The sequence below is a fragment of the Ambystoma mexicanum genome, chromosome 1p (genome assembly GCF_040938575.1).
Source record: "Ambystoma mexicanum isolate Mex_15411 chromosome 1p, UKY_AmexF1_1, whole genome shotgun sequence".
NCBI classification, from domain to species: Eukaryota; Metazoa; Chordata; class Amphibia; order Caudata; family Ambystomatidae; genus Ambystoma; species Ambystoma mexicanum.
The window spans coordinates 1,014,076,679-1,014,095,780 of NC_090921.1; the positions used below are offsets into that span (position 1 = coordinate 1,014,076,679).

The 19,102-nt window shown below is 47.6% G+C and overlaps 1 protein-coding gene across 1 annotated transcript in view; it reads left to right on the plus strand.

The window, feature by feature from the left end:
- C1PH16orf86 (chromosome 1p C16orf86 homolog) overlaps nucleotides 1–19,102 on the plus strand; it is a 136,743-nt gene that overhangs the window by 40,246 nt on the left and 77,395 nt on the right. Inside the window, exon 2 of the mRNA XM_069645588.1 lies at nucleotides 12,271–12,428. Coding sequence (XP_069501689.1) covers nucleotides 12,271–12,428 — 158 coding nt within the window. The remainder of the gene's footprint in view (nucleotides 1–12,270; nucleotides 12,429–19,102) is intronic.

The window sequence follows — 19,102 nt, forward strand, 5'->3', positions numbered from 1 at the left end:
TCTTCGGCGAACAGGAGGGTGATGATGTCTCTCACCACTCTGGTCAGCTCTCTCTCCGTTTCGCCCTCCGTTTCCGGAATCCCAAAGAACCTTAGATTGTTCCGTCTCTCCCTATTTTCATAGTCGTCCATTAGCCTGGCTCTCTCCTCGTCCCTCTTTTCCAGAGCCGTGAGCCGCATACCGAATTGAACCTCCTGGGATGTAGAGGACGATTGATAGTTTTCCACTTGTAGGACTCTGTCCTCGATTTTGTCTACTCTTTGGTCTAGCTTCTCAAACTTCTGGGCGATATCCGATCTCATTTCTCTAATCTCCTGGAGGATGGAGGCAAAGCCTCTTTCCATTGTCATTGCAGGTTGGCCAGCGGGTTCTGGGTGGGCCATGGTTCCGGAGAGATGTAGGACCTCGGGAGCAACCTCTGTCTCTCGAAAGAGAAACGTTTGTAGGGTCTTCTTCCAGCTCATGGGGTGTTGCTGGCTTCCCACTACAGGGTCTGCTGCGGTCTGGGGGGGACCCGTGTCGCCCCGGGGACGGGCCATCGGACGTCGCACCAGTGGTGTTTCTGGGCGGCGGGTTATCCCCTGCAAGGGGCTAAGCAGCCCACCAGGCGGGCACTCGCCCCGCCAGCCGAGGGCGGGGGCCTCTCACCTGGGTCGCTGGCCACCTGCGGGTTCAAGATGGGCCGTGGGCCCGCTGAGGTCAAGGGCGCCGGAAGCGCCCCCAATTCGCGAAAAGCCCGTGGAGTCCTCCTTCAGTCTATGAGGGCGCACTGATCCCCAGCTGCGCGGTCTGTTTAGATTTGGTTAACCCTTGTGGGAGTGTTACGCCATCCCGGGGACGTGCCGATGTGCATTGCTCGGGTGGGGTTTGCAGGATCAAGCTTCTACTCCCAGGGGGGATGGGATAGTCCCCCCAGGCGGGCACACGCCCCGCCGGCTGCTGGCGGGGGCCTCTCACCTGGTCTGTTGAGTCGCTGTAGCCACCGAGGTTTGTCCCCCCCGGGGTCATCTGCTGTGAGGCGGGTCCACACCCTGCCATGTCCACGGAACACTGTTGCGGGTCCGGGTGGGGTCCTGGTCGAGGGATCCTGGTCAAGGCCGCTCACCCCTTGCGAGCCTCTGGGGCAGTCCTGTGTGTTGGGTAGCCCCGAGTGGGTTGGTGGCATCGGTAGTTTCGCCCCCCGTGGGAGGGCCGATCCGCCACTCTCCCGGGGCGCTGCAGTGCCGCGGGGCTCCTCTCTTGGGCTTCTTCCGGCGGGATCCAGCCCCCGACGTTGCTTTCCTTTACCCCGCAGGGCCGGGCCAGAGGGACGGCCGATCCTTCTGTTTGTGGTGGAGCGGGGGGGTGGGCGCCGCTGGTCCCCCTCCGGGGAGCATCTCTCCCCCAGCACTCACCTTCCACCCCCTGGGGCCGCAGGGGGCACAGACCGTCTCCACCGCCTTCTCGATGCGGAGGCCTCCACCTTCTGGGGCCGCCAAGCGCGGCGGTGTCCGTGGAGTCGCGCTCCTTCGCTCCCTGAACTCCGGTTCTGCTTGGAGTTAGGAGCCCGTTCCTTCAAGCGGGGGCGTCACGGGGGGTTCAGCCGCTCGTGCCTCTCGATGTTTTTGCTCGGGAAGGTCTTGGGGGGGCTCAATCCCCAAAATAGGCCCAGCCCCGGCGGGAACACCGCGATCAGCCAGCCATTGCCTGTGCGCCCCCTGGTGGCCCGGCTACTGAATCTTTGAAGGCTACATACAGTGAGTGCAAGGGGCACTCTAGATATACAGAGGTTCCCATCACACACGCTTTACCTCTACCTCGCCTCTTCCTCGTCCCAATACTAGGCCTATGAAGGGCGGGCGAACCCTTTCCAATAGTTTCTCTTAGCGGGTTAGCAGGAACAGCCTACAACTGCGCCTCCCATGTTGTAGCATCCCTCACCTCATTCATTCTACTACCCTCCTCCACCCTGCAAGTGCCACCTCAGGATTCCCTGAAATAAGGAGGCAGGACCAGTTTTGAAAGGTGGATGTCTCAAATACTGCAGCAAGCTTTATTGAAACATCAAGCCAGGAATTATCTTACAGGTTATCCGTTTCTCCACCACACCTCAGGATTATTATCTTCTTATGCCCTCCCCCCTGCACCAAGCACCCATCACCCTACCCCCCGCCCCCCACCGTCAGTGTATTGAGGACCCTGCCGGGTAGACCGGTCCCTCCCTAATTCATTCCCTCTCTACCCATGGCCATTTCATTGCTTACTTTTTCTTTTGTTATTTTCTTTTCTTCTTTCTTTTTTCTAGTCATGAACTTTTCTCCCATTCTATCTTTCTATTCATTTGTTCTTTCTACACATTCTATCATTCTATTGCTTAGTTTCTTTCTTCTCATTCTACCCTTCTTCATTGTTCTTTTACTTCTCTTTATATTTCTCAAATGTATTCTGTCTTTCTTCTGCCCCCACTGGGGCACCTTCCCCCGTCTAACCCCCCTCCTTCCGTCACTCCAGAGTCTCTTCTACCTCCCCTCGTGCTTTCGCCCCCTTTGGTTGTATTCCATTTATGCCGCCCCTTGGTTTCTATACTCAGTTCTTTCTATTCCGCAAGTTGCCTAACCACCACCCCTCCCCCACCCCCAGTTCTGGACTGGGTGACCATAAATGTACAAGAGAAAATACTTGAGCACCACAGCATTAACAAACCATCCCTCTCTAACTTGGAGTACCTCTGCTTTGTGGTTCTGAGACACCTGTTTGCTTACGCAATGGGTAGTCATCTCAGCCAAGTTGCATCAGCATGGCGCCAAGTTCAGACAGACTGGCATACACTGTGATTTCAGTGACTTTTGATGGATTGAAGATGGGTGTCATTTGCTGTCACTGCTGGTTGATGTTTAGAAACACCAGCTGCTGTTGCTCCTTGCCACTTACAGGTTCAGTCCTGGCACGTCATGTGCCAAAGCGGTTCAGTCAGTGCAACCAGACCATGAATCGGCCACAGACATTTACCATCTCCAAGAAGCTCCTAACCTTCAATGGGATGGTAGCTGGCAAAGGCATCCTTGGAAAATATGACTGGGTCCTCAAGATCTGCCATGGTGGGCTTTATTTCCTTGCTAGGCAAAGCACATGTCTACACAGATCCAGGGAGAGTCCAGTTGTTTTGCCACCAGAGCCAGGACAATCGGAGGTACCTATGGTATTGAACCCATCACTCTCCCTAGAGTGGCTTCCGATTCAAGCTTCACCAGCTTCGCTTCTGTTTTTCTTCATAAGTGAAATGGAATTTGCCATTGCGATTGTCTGGACAGTGGGGTGAATATGTAAGCACACTTGCCGATCACAGACACACAGCCTATACTTTGGAAAATGTCACTACATTCATCCTTGATCTACAGCTCATCAGCCTCGACACACCAATAGCAAAATGAACAAGGCCTAGCACCTGCGCCCTGTCACAGCTGAGGAGAGTGTGCTTCACCCCTAATGTGACTTAGAAATGAACAAGGCCTGGCACCTGCGCCCTGTCACAGCTGAGGAGGGTGTACTTCACCCCTAATGTGACTTAGAAATGAACAAGGCCTGGCACCTCCGCCCTGTCACAGCTGAGGAGGTTGTACTTCACCCCTAATGTGACTTAGAAATGAACAAGGCCTGGCACCTCCGCCCTGCCACAGCTGAGGAGGTTGTGCTTCACCCCTAATGTGACTTAGAAATGAACAAGGCCTAGCACCTCCGCCCTGTCACAGCTGAGGAGGGTGTACTTCACCCCTAATGTGACTTAGAAATGAACAAGGCCTGGCACCTCCGCCCTGTCACAGCTGAGGAGGGTGTACTTCACCCCTAATGTGACTTAGAAATGAACTGTCATGATGCCTACCTCCAAGGAGCTAGGTCCGACCCAGCAACCACAGAGGCAGGCATCATTCCCCCCCAGGGAAGTGCCAGCGGGCCCAAGCTGGGGCCCTTTGGACACAGTCCTGGCGCCTTAGGCGCCAAGCTCATGTTAGACCCCTTTCCTGGCGCCTTAGGCGCCAGGCTCATAAAGCTAGACATGTGTTCAAGTGTTTTAATGTGCACTTACCTGATGCAGACCATGCTGCTACATCCAGGCCCTCTTGAGGCCTGAATGGAACTACTTTACCTGTGGGACTACTTTCCACCTGGGTGTGGTCGGGGAAGGATACATACCTGATCGGTGGAAGAATACATACCTGGAACTTCTTACAAAGCTATTTAAACCACGCGTTGTTCTGCTCCTCACAGCTGGACGCTCACCGTGTCAGCTCCTGCATCTGGACTTCAGCCACGCCTGTCAGCATCCTGGGTCGCCTGCAAAGGGAGATAAGAGAGAATTGGAGAGAAAAAGACCTTACCAGCTAAAGCTGCATCACGGAGACATCACACCGACGATCCTGAAAGGGAAGACATCATTTTAAAAGCATTTCGCTTCGATCGCTGCAGCGCTGCATTTCACTCACCTTTCCTGGGCGCCTCCATCTTCAGCAGCGATCATCCGGATCCGCACTCACTTCTCAGAGCCTAGAGAGAAAAAGACAAGAAAACAAGGTGAGAGAAGGAAGGGAATAGGAAAGGCTCAGTTTCCTTCTAAGACTTACCTGTTGGGTCATCCCATTTCATTTCGGGTCCTGCCGCTTCCTGGCATTCCGGACCCCGGCCCCTATGGGGAAAAAAGACAAAGACTTTGAATGAGCGAATGCAAAGACATTACCTGAACGCTCATCCAGAACTTACCTGTCATTTACTGGAACTGCACGTTTCACTTCGGGTCGGCGCCATATCTCCGGCATTCCGAACCCCGGCCCGTAAGGGGAAAAAGACATAAGCATTAGCGCTTGCTGCAAAAAGACAATGAACATTATTATCAAGCTTGAACTTTTGAACTTGCAACAGAACTCTTACAGCGCCTCACCTGAATAGTCAAGCTTATTTTGAACTCCCATCAAACCTCAATCCAGTGAAGTAACTGGGTTTCAACGCGCCCCTGCATCAGAAGCAGGATGGAGAACTCATCCTTCCAGACCCTAAGGTGAGACTTCACGGGGAATCGTGGAAGGGTATCGTGGAGGGTTGGAAGGGAGTGGGAGGCTTGAGCATTATTCCGTCAGTAGGTAATACTCCCTTTTCACGCACAGGGGAATATTCCTGCGAACCAGAAAAGCCAGAGTAGAGGGGCCCTTCCTGTCCATCTTCAGAGTCCTGCGCTTCACCATTGAAAAAGCATCAGCACTCGAAGCCAGACCTGCGCCCCCGTGGGAATCAGGTGAGCGTGACATGAACAAGGCATGGCACCTCGCCCTGTCACAGCTGAGGAGGGTGTACTTCACCCCTAATGTGACTTAGAAATGAACAAGGCCTGGCACCTCCGCCCTGTCACAGCTGAGGAGGGTGTGCTTCACCCCTAATGTGACTTAGAAATGAACAAGGCCTGGCACCTCCGCCCTGTCACAGCTGAGGAGGGTGTGCTTCACCCCTAATGTGACTTAGAAATGAACAAGGCCTGGCACCTCCGCCCTGTCACAGCTGAGGAGGGTGTACTTCACCCCTAATGTGACTTAGAAATGAACAAGGCCTGGCACCTCCCCCCTGTCACAGCTGAGGAGGGTGTACTTCACCCCTAATGTGACTTAGAAATGAACAAGACCTGGCACCTCCGCCCTGTCACAGCTGAGGAGGTTGTACTTCACCCCTAATGTGACTTAGAAATGAACAAGGCCTGGCACCTGCGCCCTGTCACAGCTGAGTAGGGTGTACTTCACCCCTAATGTAACTTAGAAATGAACAAGGCCTAGCACCTCCGCCCTGTCACAGCTGAGGAGGGTGTACTTCACCCCTAATGTGACTTAGAAATGAACAAGGCCTAGCACCTGCGCCCTGTCACAGCTGAGGAGGTTGTGCTTCACCCCTAATGTGACTTAGATTGTAGCCTTGACAGTGTCATGGTGTTGGTAATGTCTGTGATGACTGCCCCATCCAGATAGAAGGGGGCGTGAAGCCTGTATGAGTGAATATCATTACCTTGGGTGGTAGCAGCTGTGGACGGGGCACCAACATTGCGAACTGGGTCTTGGCGACGTCCAGTGACATGGCATTGTCGCTTTCACCTCCTGCCTGTTTGCATGGTGCAAATAGTGGAAATGAAGACTACTTCCTTGACCTCCTTGTCACTGAGAGCATGTGATGAAGTGTAATTTTTCGCTTCCGCTGACGCCACTCTCTGTCCATGGTCCATTTTATTTTCAGCGGTGTCTTTGGGTTTCTACTTGTTACCATCTGGTTGTGAACTGAAGAGCCAGGATTTGAGTGATTTTCTGAATCTTAAGTGATCCTTTGTATTACGTATTTCTTGTGGGAGGTTGTTCCATGTTTTGGCTGCCAGGTGGGAGAATGATGATCCTCTAAGTTTTTTTCTTGTGTATGGTTCCAAGCAGATGTCATTGCTTGATCTGAAGGTTCTTGTCAGCTGGTAGAAGATTATTTTCTTTTGTAGGAATTCTGCCCCTTCGCCATGAATTGCTCTGTGAGTAATGCACATCGTTTTGAATGTAATTCACTGTTTGATTGGCAGCCAGTGTAGCATTTGTAGCGACTAGAAGTCTGGCTGCTGCGTTTTGGACACATTGCAGTTTCTTCAGCAGCTGTTCCGGCATTCCGAGGTAAAGGCTTTTGGCATAGTCTGTTCTGGACATGACGAGTGCAATGAGCGTCAGCGTCTTCCTTGTTCATCAGAGGTTGTTAGTGAGGAGCCTAATTGGATGTCCAACAAAAACATCCCTGGGTCTCCCAACAGGGATGACACTCCGAAAGACCCTAGACACCACAAAGTCGAGCTGTGTTTATTCAGTACCAGAGAAACGGCAATCCCACTAAGTGTCACAGTTTCTAATACCAGATCCTCAAGATGTGTAACTATCTTAGACCAAGCTACTTCTAAAAAAGCCTGCGACTCCAAAAGGGACTGGGAGATGGCCTGTGCTCGATTCCAGGATCCATGTAACAACGAGTCGCAAACTGGTGCATGGCCTTCTGGAATACCAGGGGCCATTTGCACCTACCTAGAGACCCATACCTCTCCTTGGGTGCTCTGGATATAATATGCCTCCAGGAGACTTGGCTCATGAACGCTCCTTCCCTTGATGGCTATACCTCATTCCTTAATTCGGCCTACAGAGGTGACGCGGACGTTCAGCCTCTGGCTTACTCACTCTGGTGAAAAACACAAAGTAAATGACTGATGAAGAACTAGAGATCCTTAACCCCTTCTTACAGGGTATTGCTATCACCTTCTCAGACAGAGAGAGAGGAGTCCCAAAAGTGGCTTTTGTTGAATGTCTATTGGAATTCCCTGGCCATTTCCACTGAAGACTTTTTGAACATGATGGCAACTGCCTTAGACAAATGGATTGTAAGTTTTAATCCTCATTTTATAATCATAGGAGGGGATCTATATAGCCTGTGTATCAACAAAAAAATACCCTCTGGTAATCTAACTGAAAGCCAAAAGCGGGTGGCAGAATGGATGCAGCTTATGGACGCAAGAGGCCTCCATATGCTGAATGGCCAAGCCAACAGTGATTGCCCCCCGAAGGCCACTTGGACCAACAGAGTCTCATCAAGCAATCTAGACTATGGGCCTCATTACGGGTCCAGCGGTAACACTGCGGTGCTACCGGCGGGTTGCCACCGGACCTGTAAAAAATTACTGGTGCCTGACTTCCTGGTGCCACCGGGCTATTACAAGTCCAGCAGCCGGGAAGTCAGGCGCCAGTTATTTTGCTAATCCCCATTCCCATAGAAACCCATGGGACCCTATGGGAGTCGGGACACGGAAGCAGTGGCACCATTGCTAACGTTGCCCGTGCTCCCATGATCAGTCTGCCGACTGTGACCGCTGCACCCATCAGGGTCAGACCTGGCAGGCGCAGCAGCCCCGGCAGGCAGACTCGGAATGTGACGGTCCAGAAACAAGGGTGCCTTTAGGCTTACCGACACCCTATTTTCCGGTCTGCCACTATTGTAATGAGGCCGTATGTTTTTGTTTCTAGCATACTTGTACAGGACATCATTTTACTGGAGGTCCTTCCCAAAACCACAAGTGATCATGCCCTATTAAAACTGTCTTGGAAATCAAAACCAACTCCCATCCAATGCCTATGGCCTACGGATATCGAGTTGAACTCGGGTGCCAATCGCCTGAGAGTCACTGGCCAAGATGTTCAGTCCTTGTCAGAAAGATTTGCGAGGCAGGTACGTTCTGGAGGAAGCGTGAACTACATCCCGCTACTTATGGATCTGAAACGCTCCCCACATAAAGCTTCTGCTAGGCTTAGTCCTCACAGTGTCAGGATTCGCCCATGGAAGTTGTGGAACACATGGCGTCTCTGACTATCCGGTACACCTTCAGGTCTAGTCCTCAATCAACATGGCGGCCCTTTACTATAAAACAGAACCACGCCCCCTTTTCGGCGCGTTGTATCTGTTTTCTCTCAGACCAATTCAACACTGCTGCGCTTGCGGAGCTCTCTTCTACGGATCCTTCCTTGATTCCTGCCTTGGCTCCCGATATTTTGCTGCTGCTGCAATTTGCTCATCTTGTTCGTTTTTCCCTGTCTTTCTGTCCTTGTACACTTCTGTAATCTTTCTCTTTCGTTTCCGCCTGTGTTCTGTTAGCCTCCCTGCCTTCGCTCTTGTCTTTCTGCCTTCTCCTCTTATACTATTAATCGCACTTACCTTGGTGATATTTCACAGCTGGCTTTCTGTTCTGATTTATTTTCTTGTTCGTGGTTGCAGTTCAGCCTTTCCTTTCACCGCACTGCGGCTCTTCGTTTCTGCTCACGGTCGCGGAGCTGTTTTCTCCATATACCGTGACCGCGGCTCGGGTGCCTTCACTCCCTGGGTTCTGCCAGTATTCTAGGTAAGTGAGACTCTTCTGACAAACTATCTTATGCCTTTTCTCCTTCAGTGTCTCAGCCCATACGTTCTCTTTTATCTACATCTTCTATTTTTTTAACCTGCTATCCTGTTATACTCCACCCCCGGACACTATTGAAGATTAAGCTTACGGTCTACTACCACCTAGAGGCTATACCTCTCCCAAGTGGGCAGACCTCCCTTAAGACTTCAAGCCTTCTACAGCCTTCTACAACCCCATCTCGAGGACTGCCATTGCCTGCAATACCAGGGTTTTTTCTGCCTATCAGGCTTTTTCCCTGCAACTCGAGGTCTGGCTCCTCGGGGTTCCCCTTGGACAGGTGCCCCCTCTTGCCAAGGTGGCCTCTGAGGGAGCCAGGCCTTATTTACACGAAAAGAAGAAGAAGCCTTCCCAAAGGCAGTTCCCAAACGAATCCAAGAAATCCAGGAGAAGACCCACCACAGAAACCAAGGACAGTTCATCAGAAGGCTCAGGTGAGGAGGAGGTTGGGAGGAAAAGGAGCTTACCTGGCAGCCTTGACACAAAGCTACGTCTTCGACATAAAAATAACCCAGGAAAAAAACATTCTTAGGAAAGACCTTAGACAGATAAATAACCTGTCTAACTCCCAACAAGTCCTTCTTCGGAACAAAAGGAAATCAAAGTACAAAACCTGGTTGATAAGCTACAAAGCAGAATTTGTGCAAAGAGAAGCAGAAGGCATTTTGAAACACCCAGTCTAGCCATTTCCTATTGTGGTATGCCATTTGTATTGCACATCTTTGATAAAGCAAGCATGATAAGTGCTATTGTGTGGCTAGACTCGCATTTCGGTGCCGCTAGTCTAGCCATTTCTTACTGAGGCATGATATTTTGTATTTTGCATCTTTAATAAAGCAAGCATGATAAGTGTTATTATGTGGCTTGACTGGCATTGTGGTGCAGCCAGTCTAGCCATTTGTTACTGTGGCATGATATTTTGTATTGGGCATCTTTGATAAAGCAAGCATGATAAGTGTTATTATGTGGCTTGACTGGCATTTTGGTGCAGCCAGTCGAGCCATTTCTTACTGTGGCATGACATTTTGTATTGGGCATCTTTGATAAAGCAAGCATGATAGGTGTTATTAAGTGGATGGATATACTGGCATTTTGGTGCAGCCAGTCTAGCCGTTACTGTCACATGACATTTTGTATTGGGTATCTTTGATAAAATAAGCATGAAAAGTGCATTATATAGCTAGAATGGCATTTTAATGCAGCAAGTTTGGACATATGTTCATACTGTGGCAGGACATTTTTAACGGTAAAGCCAACTGGAGTATGTTCTTACATGGGGATACTGCCATATTTTGGCAGGACAAGCATGAACATGATTTCTTAGAGTATCATTACTGGCATTATGCGTAAAGCAAACATGAATATGTGCTTAAATGGGAATACTGGCATATATTGGTGCAGCCAGCATGTAAATGTATGAGCACAGCCAGTGTGAAAATCTTTGGCGAAATGCTCCTCTGCACTGTTGGTGACTTCCATCTATTGGATTTTTTCCTGCATTACAGTACAAAACCAATTGCAAACTGTTTGGCATTTTACCAAATTATTGCACCATTTTAAGCCATTATTTTAAATAAATTCTCTGGGTGGGAAGCCCCCGCAACACCTTTTAATGGGTTTGGGCTCCCTCGCTAGCACCGTCACACTGGCATATTTGGGGGAAATTTGTATACCCCTCCAATTTAAAAATTAACAGCTGCCTCTGGGGTGTACAGCCAGAAACTGAAAACAGTTTTACCGGGCCATACTGAGATTCCTGCAACCATTGCTAAAGAACCAAGGGAGCCGTTGCCTCCTTTCCCCCTGTACTTGACGCCTGTATGTGACATTTCATCTGTTAAAGAGACTGTCCTTGCCTATAATTTGAAACTGAGGTATGAGATATCTCTTCTGTTAAACTGACTATTTATGACTAGCTATTATTTAAAACTGAGGCGGAAGTGATATCTCTTCTGCTAAATAGCACACCGAACTACACATTATTTGAAGCTGTGCTGGCAGTGATGTCTGCTTAAAGTAAAAGAATACCGTCTCTTGCTGACTGCAAGGGCATTTTTGCAACTGTTGAACATGAGTTAACTTTTTAGGATGTATATTAACTTGATGCAAAAGTTTTATTACATTAAACCTACTCTAAACATGCTTAATGACACTTTTTTTTTACCAGATTGTTAAAATATAGGTATACTTAAACCGGATTGGCCTATGGACCCTTATTTGGTGTGCCACCAACCTGCCCCACCATGTTGTATTTTTGCCCCTGGTTTGCCCCCCTAATAATCCATTGGACACCCTTCCTCAGCTCTCCCATGCTATGCACTCGCGTGACTCCCATCCTCTTAGCTTCTCTCTGACAAGGCACCCATTTGAGTCTAGCAACTCCCCTTTTTGCTTGAACCCATTTGGCTCTCAACTCTGTGCGCCCCCTCAATATCAAATTCCCTCAGATTTTGAACCCATTGCATTTCAGTCTATCTATGAACCTTATTTATTATCTGCTTCCTCCTCTAACTGCAGTCTAATGGCTCTCAGCCTCTCCTTGACTATGAGAAATGGGCAGTATTCAGGCTGTAAATTGGCCAGAATACCACTCAATTACCATTACCAGCACTTGGTCCAGCGGATTTACTGCTGCATTACAAATAGTGGTGGTGGCGGTGTTAGTCCCGATAGGTCTCCATTGGGGATTTTGGCAGAATTACCACCAGCGGAAATTCCATCGATTTTGCTGATTTTTCAGCAGAAAGTGGGAGGTAAATCTCCAAGGTCAAACTCGTAATATGGCGAAGCGGGAAAAGTGGCGGTAATTCCGTAACTTTTTTCCCTCACCACCATACTCGTAATGAGGCCGATGTCTTTTAGCTTCCATTTGTTTGTGCTCATATCCAGCTATGCACCCATGTGACACCCAGCTCTTTTATGACTATGCACTCATTTAACTCTGAGCTCCTCCCTGACCATGCACAAATGTAACTCTTAGTTCTCCTGTGACAATGCACCCATTGGCACTCCTCTCCTCTGTATGGCCCTATTGGCACCCAGCTTATCTTTGACTATGCGCCCATTTCCACCCATTTAATGCCCGCGTCTAAGACATTTGTCCACCAGATTTCCCCTCGCCAGGCACCCGTTTGCTTCCCAGGTCTCTGGATTTGCACCTGTTTGACTCCCAGGCGTCCTCGCACTATGTATCCACTTCCTCCCCTGCCCTCTTCGTCTTTCATTACACACCCATAACCCTCTCAGCTCCTGAACTTGAGGGCCCTCTATTGATGACTCTTTCTATTTTTATTTTACAGTGGGATGAAAGTGGTGACGCAGTTCTAGTAAATGTCAAATTGTATGAAGAAGAGATCGAGCAGCTGGGTGAGTTCCTTCCTGAACTGCGCAATTTCAGGAGCATCTCAATGCTGCATGGATTGCTTTGTACCTTTGGATTCAAGAAAAAGGTTGCAAAGTATGTATATCTAGCGACTACACAGTTAAACAAGAAAGAAATATGACAGAGAAATCTAGTGAACACCTTTATGTTTAAACAAGTGCGTCTTTTGTGGGCAACTGTTGAACACATTTTGAGCGGAAACCAGCGCTTATGTTTGTTTTGCTTTATTTAATGAAATAAAAATATAATTACTCTCTGTCAGTGTAACGCACTATCCCCAATCTAGCTGGATATGGCCTGTTGTGGGCCTTGTATGATTACAGCTTCGGGTCTGGAGCAACTGCCCAGAGGGATTTTTGTGAAGGGCATTAGGTCGCTCTGTGTTTGTGTGTGTTAGGGTATGTTTGCTTCCATCCTCTATTTTTGCCGTTTGTGCGTGCGTGCAACTGTCCAGAGGGAGTTTTGTGAGGGGCCTTGGGTGTCTCTGCGTCAGTTGTGTTTGTGTGCTCCCATCCTCTGTTGAGAGAGGGGGGGGGGGGGAGAGAGAGAGAGAGAGAGAGAGAGAGAGAGAGAGAGAGAGAGAGAGAGAGAGAGAGAGAGAGAGAGAGAGAGAGAGAGAGAGAGAGAGAGAGAGAGAGAGAGAGAGAGAGAGAGAGAGAGAGAGAGAGAGAGAGAGAGAGAGAGAGAGAGAGAGAGAGAGAGAGAGAGAGAGAGAGAGAGAGAGAGAGAGAGAGAGAGAGAGAGAGAGAGCACACGCGTTCATCCGCTATTATATGTGTGTGCTCTTCTCCATTGTCGTGTGTGTGCTGCCATCAGTTGTTCTTTTGTGTGTGTTGTAAGGAACTCATGGCGGCAAACAGTAAAGACAGACACAAGTGATCACAATTCAAGGCTATTAAACTGTAAATGCAGGGTGGATAAACGGCCAACCTAAACCTAAATCTAATATGGGAGCAAGCTTCGACCATAAATTAAAAATAAGGCAGTCTTTGTGGCGCCTTGTCTGTGTGGGATAGGGTTTTCAATAAAGAAAGAAGTGTTCACAAATAATAAGTCAGGATGTGATTGCCAGGGGTCTCCCTTCCCCACGTTTTGAGCACAGGACACAGTGGATCTCCTGAGCACAGCACCCGCTCGAGCTTTCCCACCACGAGCCGACAGTCCCATACCAGCTATCAGGTTCTTCAATGGTTAATTCTCTTTTCAATAAAAAGTTTCTTGCCTTCGAGGCCTAATGTATCCTACAAAGAAACACAAAGTTCTGTTCCACGTATACTTTGGGTAATGACTTCACCTCTAGGTCTCTCTCTTCCGGGCGTAGACCCTTCCCAAATCATATTCAACAAATCAACTGGACAGTGCCTTTTTCAATGAACTTTGTGTGATAACTTTCCACCCCTGATCTCCCTCTTTCGGGCTCGGACCCCTTTCAGACGTCAGCCTCCCTCCTTCGGGTTTACTGTGGCTTTTCTTACCTTCACAAGTCTTAATGTCTTTCTGTCGGCTTCCCTCTCGCCAACTTTTACAACACACTGTTCATGCGCTCATTTCACCAAGTGGGATTCTTTTCCCTTAGCTTTGCAATCATCTATCGGTCAAAGACTTTCGACGGTACAGAGGATTTTAAAAGACCCCTGTATGACAACTTTGACCTCTTTTCACCTCTTTGCAAGGCCTTCTTCATGTTAAGGTAGTCCCGGCCATCGGGTAATCGCCCAGAGTTTCCTGCGTGACCACCCATGTGGTGCCGAACTCCTCCATTGGTTTGTTTTCCTCCTCTTTTCTAAAAAGTTCTTTAAACCTTTCAAAGTTCATATTAGCCGTTGGCTACTTTTTGCTCAGCACAGTTCGGTTTCTTATCGGCTCGTTCCTCAATTCACCGGCTATGATGAACTGCTTGGCTTTCTTCTTCGAGTCAAGGCTGGTACCACAGAGACCCGCGTCTCTCCCCGGCTTGTTTATCAGTGGAGGAGGGTCTTGTGTACCATAGACATCTGTCTGCAGAGGTTTCACGGGCGTAAAGTCTTTTCTCTCCTTGTCACGTTCTCCGTATGCGCTGCCTTTCTCCTCCTCTTAAACTGCAGCCCAGGGATAGCTGTCTCGTTGTGCGTTCTGCCTTGCTCGTAGTGTGCTCTTGTGCTCCACCTTTTATCCCTATGTGGAACGGAAAGGGCCATCAGGTGTGTGTGGTTCTGGTCAACTGCTTGACCTTGCCTGACCCTTGTGTTGTGACACGTTAGGTAAAAGGCTCGGCTCTATTGTTAGTCCGTTATTTTTCACGGTATGGGAAAGTGTTTGTGTTAGAAAAGGGGGGGGTGGAGATAGAGTTGCTAAGTATCCTACGGGGTAGGATGGTGAAGAGGTGGTATATGGAGTTATAACCCTCATACCAAGGGGGTTGGTAAACTCAGAAGGACGAGATTGGTAGGGTTTGTAAAACAAACAGGAATGACAACGATTATTATTGTGAAATGAACAGGGGGGATTGTGGGATCTGTAGTGTTTTGTCAAAGTAGACTGGGTGTTTGGGAATGAAATATCAGAGGGATGTGGAGAAGCATGATTGGAAGTATTCGGTTATGAAACAGAAAAACAGGGATTCTGGGAAGGATAGTTTCTGAATGCAACAGGGTTTGGGACCCTAGGGGATTTGTTATATAGAGAAGGGTCATTGGATTTGGGTAAGAGAGATTCAATGGGAGGAAGGGAGGCAGATGTGTGTCAGCCTACAAAGCCTGAGGGACTCTGTCCTCCTCACCTTCTTCTCCGGTATAAAACTGCGTCGCACATGGGGCATTTCCCCGAGCACAACCCAGGGCTCCCCTACCCAGGTGATCCTCCCTCACTCGTCCACCCCCAGGGTTGGGATCTGAGAGCGCCAGCCCTTCCCTGCCACCTGAATAAGGGATTCTCATGGTCTTCTTGGGAGAATACCCTCAGGTTTCTCAGTTGTTGTGTGCTGGAATTCATGGTTGTACATGTGTGTCTGCTGCCATCTGATGATGTGTGTGTCTTCTTGTGGGATGCCATCCATTGTTATGTGCGTTTGAATGTTGCCATCCATTTTGATGTTTGTGTTTTGTGTGCTGTTATCCATTGTGGTGTGTTCTATACTTTGTTATGTGCATTTGTGTGTATGCATGCACTGCCATGCATTGTGGTGGTGTGTTTGTGTGTGCTGCATGTTGCAGAGTTTGGTGTATGTTTCTGTGTGTTTTCACTGCCATCCATTGTTGGTGTGTGTGACATTGTGTGTGTGTGCTGCAACCCATTTGTATTGTTGTGTTTGCATGCTCTGCAATTTATTGTTGTATGTATTGCATGCTCTGCAATTTATTGATGGATGTATGTTTTTGCTACAATCCATTGTGTGTAGAGCATATCGTTTGGCAACGCACTTTCAAATGAGAATTACGATTTTGTGTTGCTATACAACATGCATCCACTCAAAACCGCCATTCCAGGGGTACTTAAATGCTAAACACGAAATGGTCTACTGTACAGCAATTCAATGTGCACTTTGGGAGAAGCCCATACGTGACTCCGACAGAGAACAAATTAGGGGTGCTGCCGTGTCCTTCTTACGTGTATGGATACTGCCAAATGTTGCTGTGTGTGTTTGTACTACAATTCACTGTTTTTGTTTTTGTATGTGCTGTCTGTACTGTCATCCCTTTGTTGTGGTGTTTGTGTGTGGGGTCTACCCTCCTTTCTTGTTTTGTGTGTGCATGAGCTGACATCCGTTGTTGTGTGTGCATGTTTGTGTGTTGCCTTTTACTGTTCTTGTTGTGTATGCATGTGTGTGCTACTGTACATTTATGTGTGTTTGCACCACCATCTATTGTTGCTGGTGTGTGTGTGTGATTGCTACCATATGTTGTAGGTATTTGTGTGCTGCCATCCTTTGTGTGTGTGTACTGCAGTTTGCTGTTCTTGCTTTTGTGATGCTACACACTGTTGTGTGTTTGGTGTGTACTGCTAGCTTTTATTTTTGCATGTTATCTTTTCGTACCATCCACATTTGTAGGAATGTGTGTGTAAGTTGCCATCCATTGTTGTGTGTGGGTGCTGTCATCTGTTATGTGTGTGGGTGCTGCTATAAATTGCTGTGTATATGCAATTCACTGATTTTGTTTGTATGTGTGCTTTGATCCGTTCTAGTCATGTCGGTGTACATGTGTGTGTGCTGCCATCCAGTGCTGCTGTTGTGGGGTTTGTGTGCTTCCGTCCTTTGTTGTGCATGTGTATGTCTATCCATTGTAATCTGTTATTCTGCACGTGTGTAATGCAATCTGTTGTTTCTATTGTTATGCGTGTGTGTGATTGTTGTAATCCATTGTGTGTGTGTGCTGCCATCCATTCTTGTCTGTATGTGTGTGCTGTCATCTCTGTGTGTGTATTTGATGCCATGTTGTTGCTTATGTTTGTGTGTCATGCCATCCATTCTCCTGCGAGTGTGGCCATTAGTGTTGTGGTGCTGTTGTGCTTTTATGTGCTTCCAATACCTATTGTTTTGGGGTGTGTATTGAATTCTGTTGTTTTGTATATGTGCTGCTGTTATAGTGTTTTTATCTGCTGCCATTCATTGGCACTCACCTTGTTCAACCTGTACATGCGCTCTTTAATGGAGATCATTCATCAGTATGGTTTAACTTTGCTTTTAACTATGCTGATGGTTCATAGTGATAGTTTCGACAGTTAAAGTTTCGACATACATAAGTTCCGACACAAAAGCATCGGAAAATTTGTTTTCGAATGCTTTTATTTTTATTTATTTATTTATTTAATGGGGAGGGTTCTTCCTCAAATCCCTGTTTTCTTTTTAAAACAAACTTTTTTTTTTTTTTACACAAAACTAAAATAAAACCCATAAAATGAAAAAAAAGCATTCAAAACTTTTTTATTCGAAACTTAGTATTCAGAACTTTTGTATGTCAAAACTATTTTTTTGAAAGTATGACTGGACACCATGCTGATGATAATGAAATCCTGATAGAACTGGATCATAAGGAGAATCCTCAACTACAATCAGCTTACAATTACTTAGTGGTAATAAAGGAGTGGATGGATGTCAGCTTCCTAAAAATTATTCCAAACAAGACAGTTCATTAACCAAAATTCTTTCTGACAGGAAAGCTTTGGAAATTGTCCAAAGCATAACAAGAGGTCAGAAACCTGGGTATTATGATTGATAGCATCCTCTCTTTCAAGAGCCAAATCAGTCCACTGTCTAAATCTTGCTTTTTTCTTATGAAAAAATAAATTCAGCCTATACTTCGCTTAATTTCTTTTTGTCAACAAGTTACAGTAATGAACTCACTTGTGATCTCTCGGCTAGATTTCATTGATAGTATTTATCTAGGTTTACTCCATTTGTTACTACAACGTCTTATTACTCCAGTTTTAAAATCTGTGCGCTGGCCCCCAGTTAAAAAGCGTATTGTTTTCAATAACATGTGTATTGTGTTTAAAAGCCACTGGGCAAACTCGACCCCTTTCTCTAAGGAAATTAAATTCTGTTTGTAAAAGTGACCTCTAAGATCCAAATAGATCAATTGGTATTGCCCAAATTGATCATTTACAAACGATCGTATGGTAAATCTGGCCGAATTCGGCCAGTACCATTAGATCGTTGTAAACGATCAGTTTGTGTAATCACTACCAAACATGGGGAGCGGGGGTTGCAGGGGTATCCCCGCTCCCCATGTTTGGTAGTGATGTCTTTTGGGGTAGTAGCAGTGTCCCCCGCTTCCGGAGGTTTGGTGGCAGGGGACAGGAAGAAAAAAAAAGAAAACCGGACCCTGCGATGTCAGATCTGACCCCCGTAGGAGGGATGGATTCGACGCTGCAGGGTTAGAAGACAAAGCGCATGGCATAAAGGTAAGTAGGGGGTGGGTGGGAGAGTGTATGGGGGTAGGTGTTTTTTTTTTAGTTTGGGCAGATTTGGCCGCAGCAAAATTGGCTTCACAGTCAATTCAGCCCCGAACGATTGTGCCACAGCTAAACCGTACACATCCGATCAATTTGCTGAATACTCTCCCTTATTTGAGGGAGAGGATAGGGGGGTCAATCTTTCACTGTTCAGGCGATTAAGATTTTGAACTCTTTTCCGTTACCTTTACGTACTAAAACTAACTTAGTTTCATTCAGCAAATGCCTTAAAACGTTTCTTTCTAACCTGGCCTAAGTGCTGGCTCAAAAGATGCTGCATCCTGCTTTTTAATGAATACATGCCTAATGCTGAAAGTTGCACTTTATCAAAACAACTACAACATAACATATAACATGTACGTGTACGTGTGCGTGTGTGTGTGTGTGTGTGTGTGTGTGAGATGCCACCCATTGTTCATTGTTATTGTGTGTGTTTGTGCTGTGAGAAACCCAAGGGAATTCTCACTTCCAGACCCCTTGGATCCTCTGTGCAAGTGGCCAGGAAAAGAAAAATCTCTATTGGATCCCAATCCTGGGGACGGAGAAGCGAGGGAGGATCACCTGGGTGGAGGCACCTTGGGGACTGGGAGTGGGATGCCCTTGGGCGAGACATGGTATCCCCCTTTGCCTAGTGACAACCAACCCAACCCTTCCCCAACCTTTATGGGCTATTGTAAGCTAGTTCCCCTCATTTCTCCACAATTGACACTTGACAGTACTGGGACGAAGAAGAGGCAACTAAGAGCAATGAAGACTATGCTCTTTTATCACTCTAGTACTGGGACGAGGAAGGTCAGGCATATCCCTTGAATTGTGGT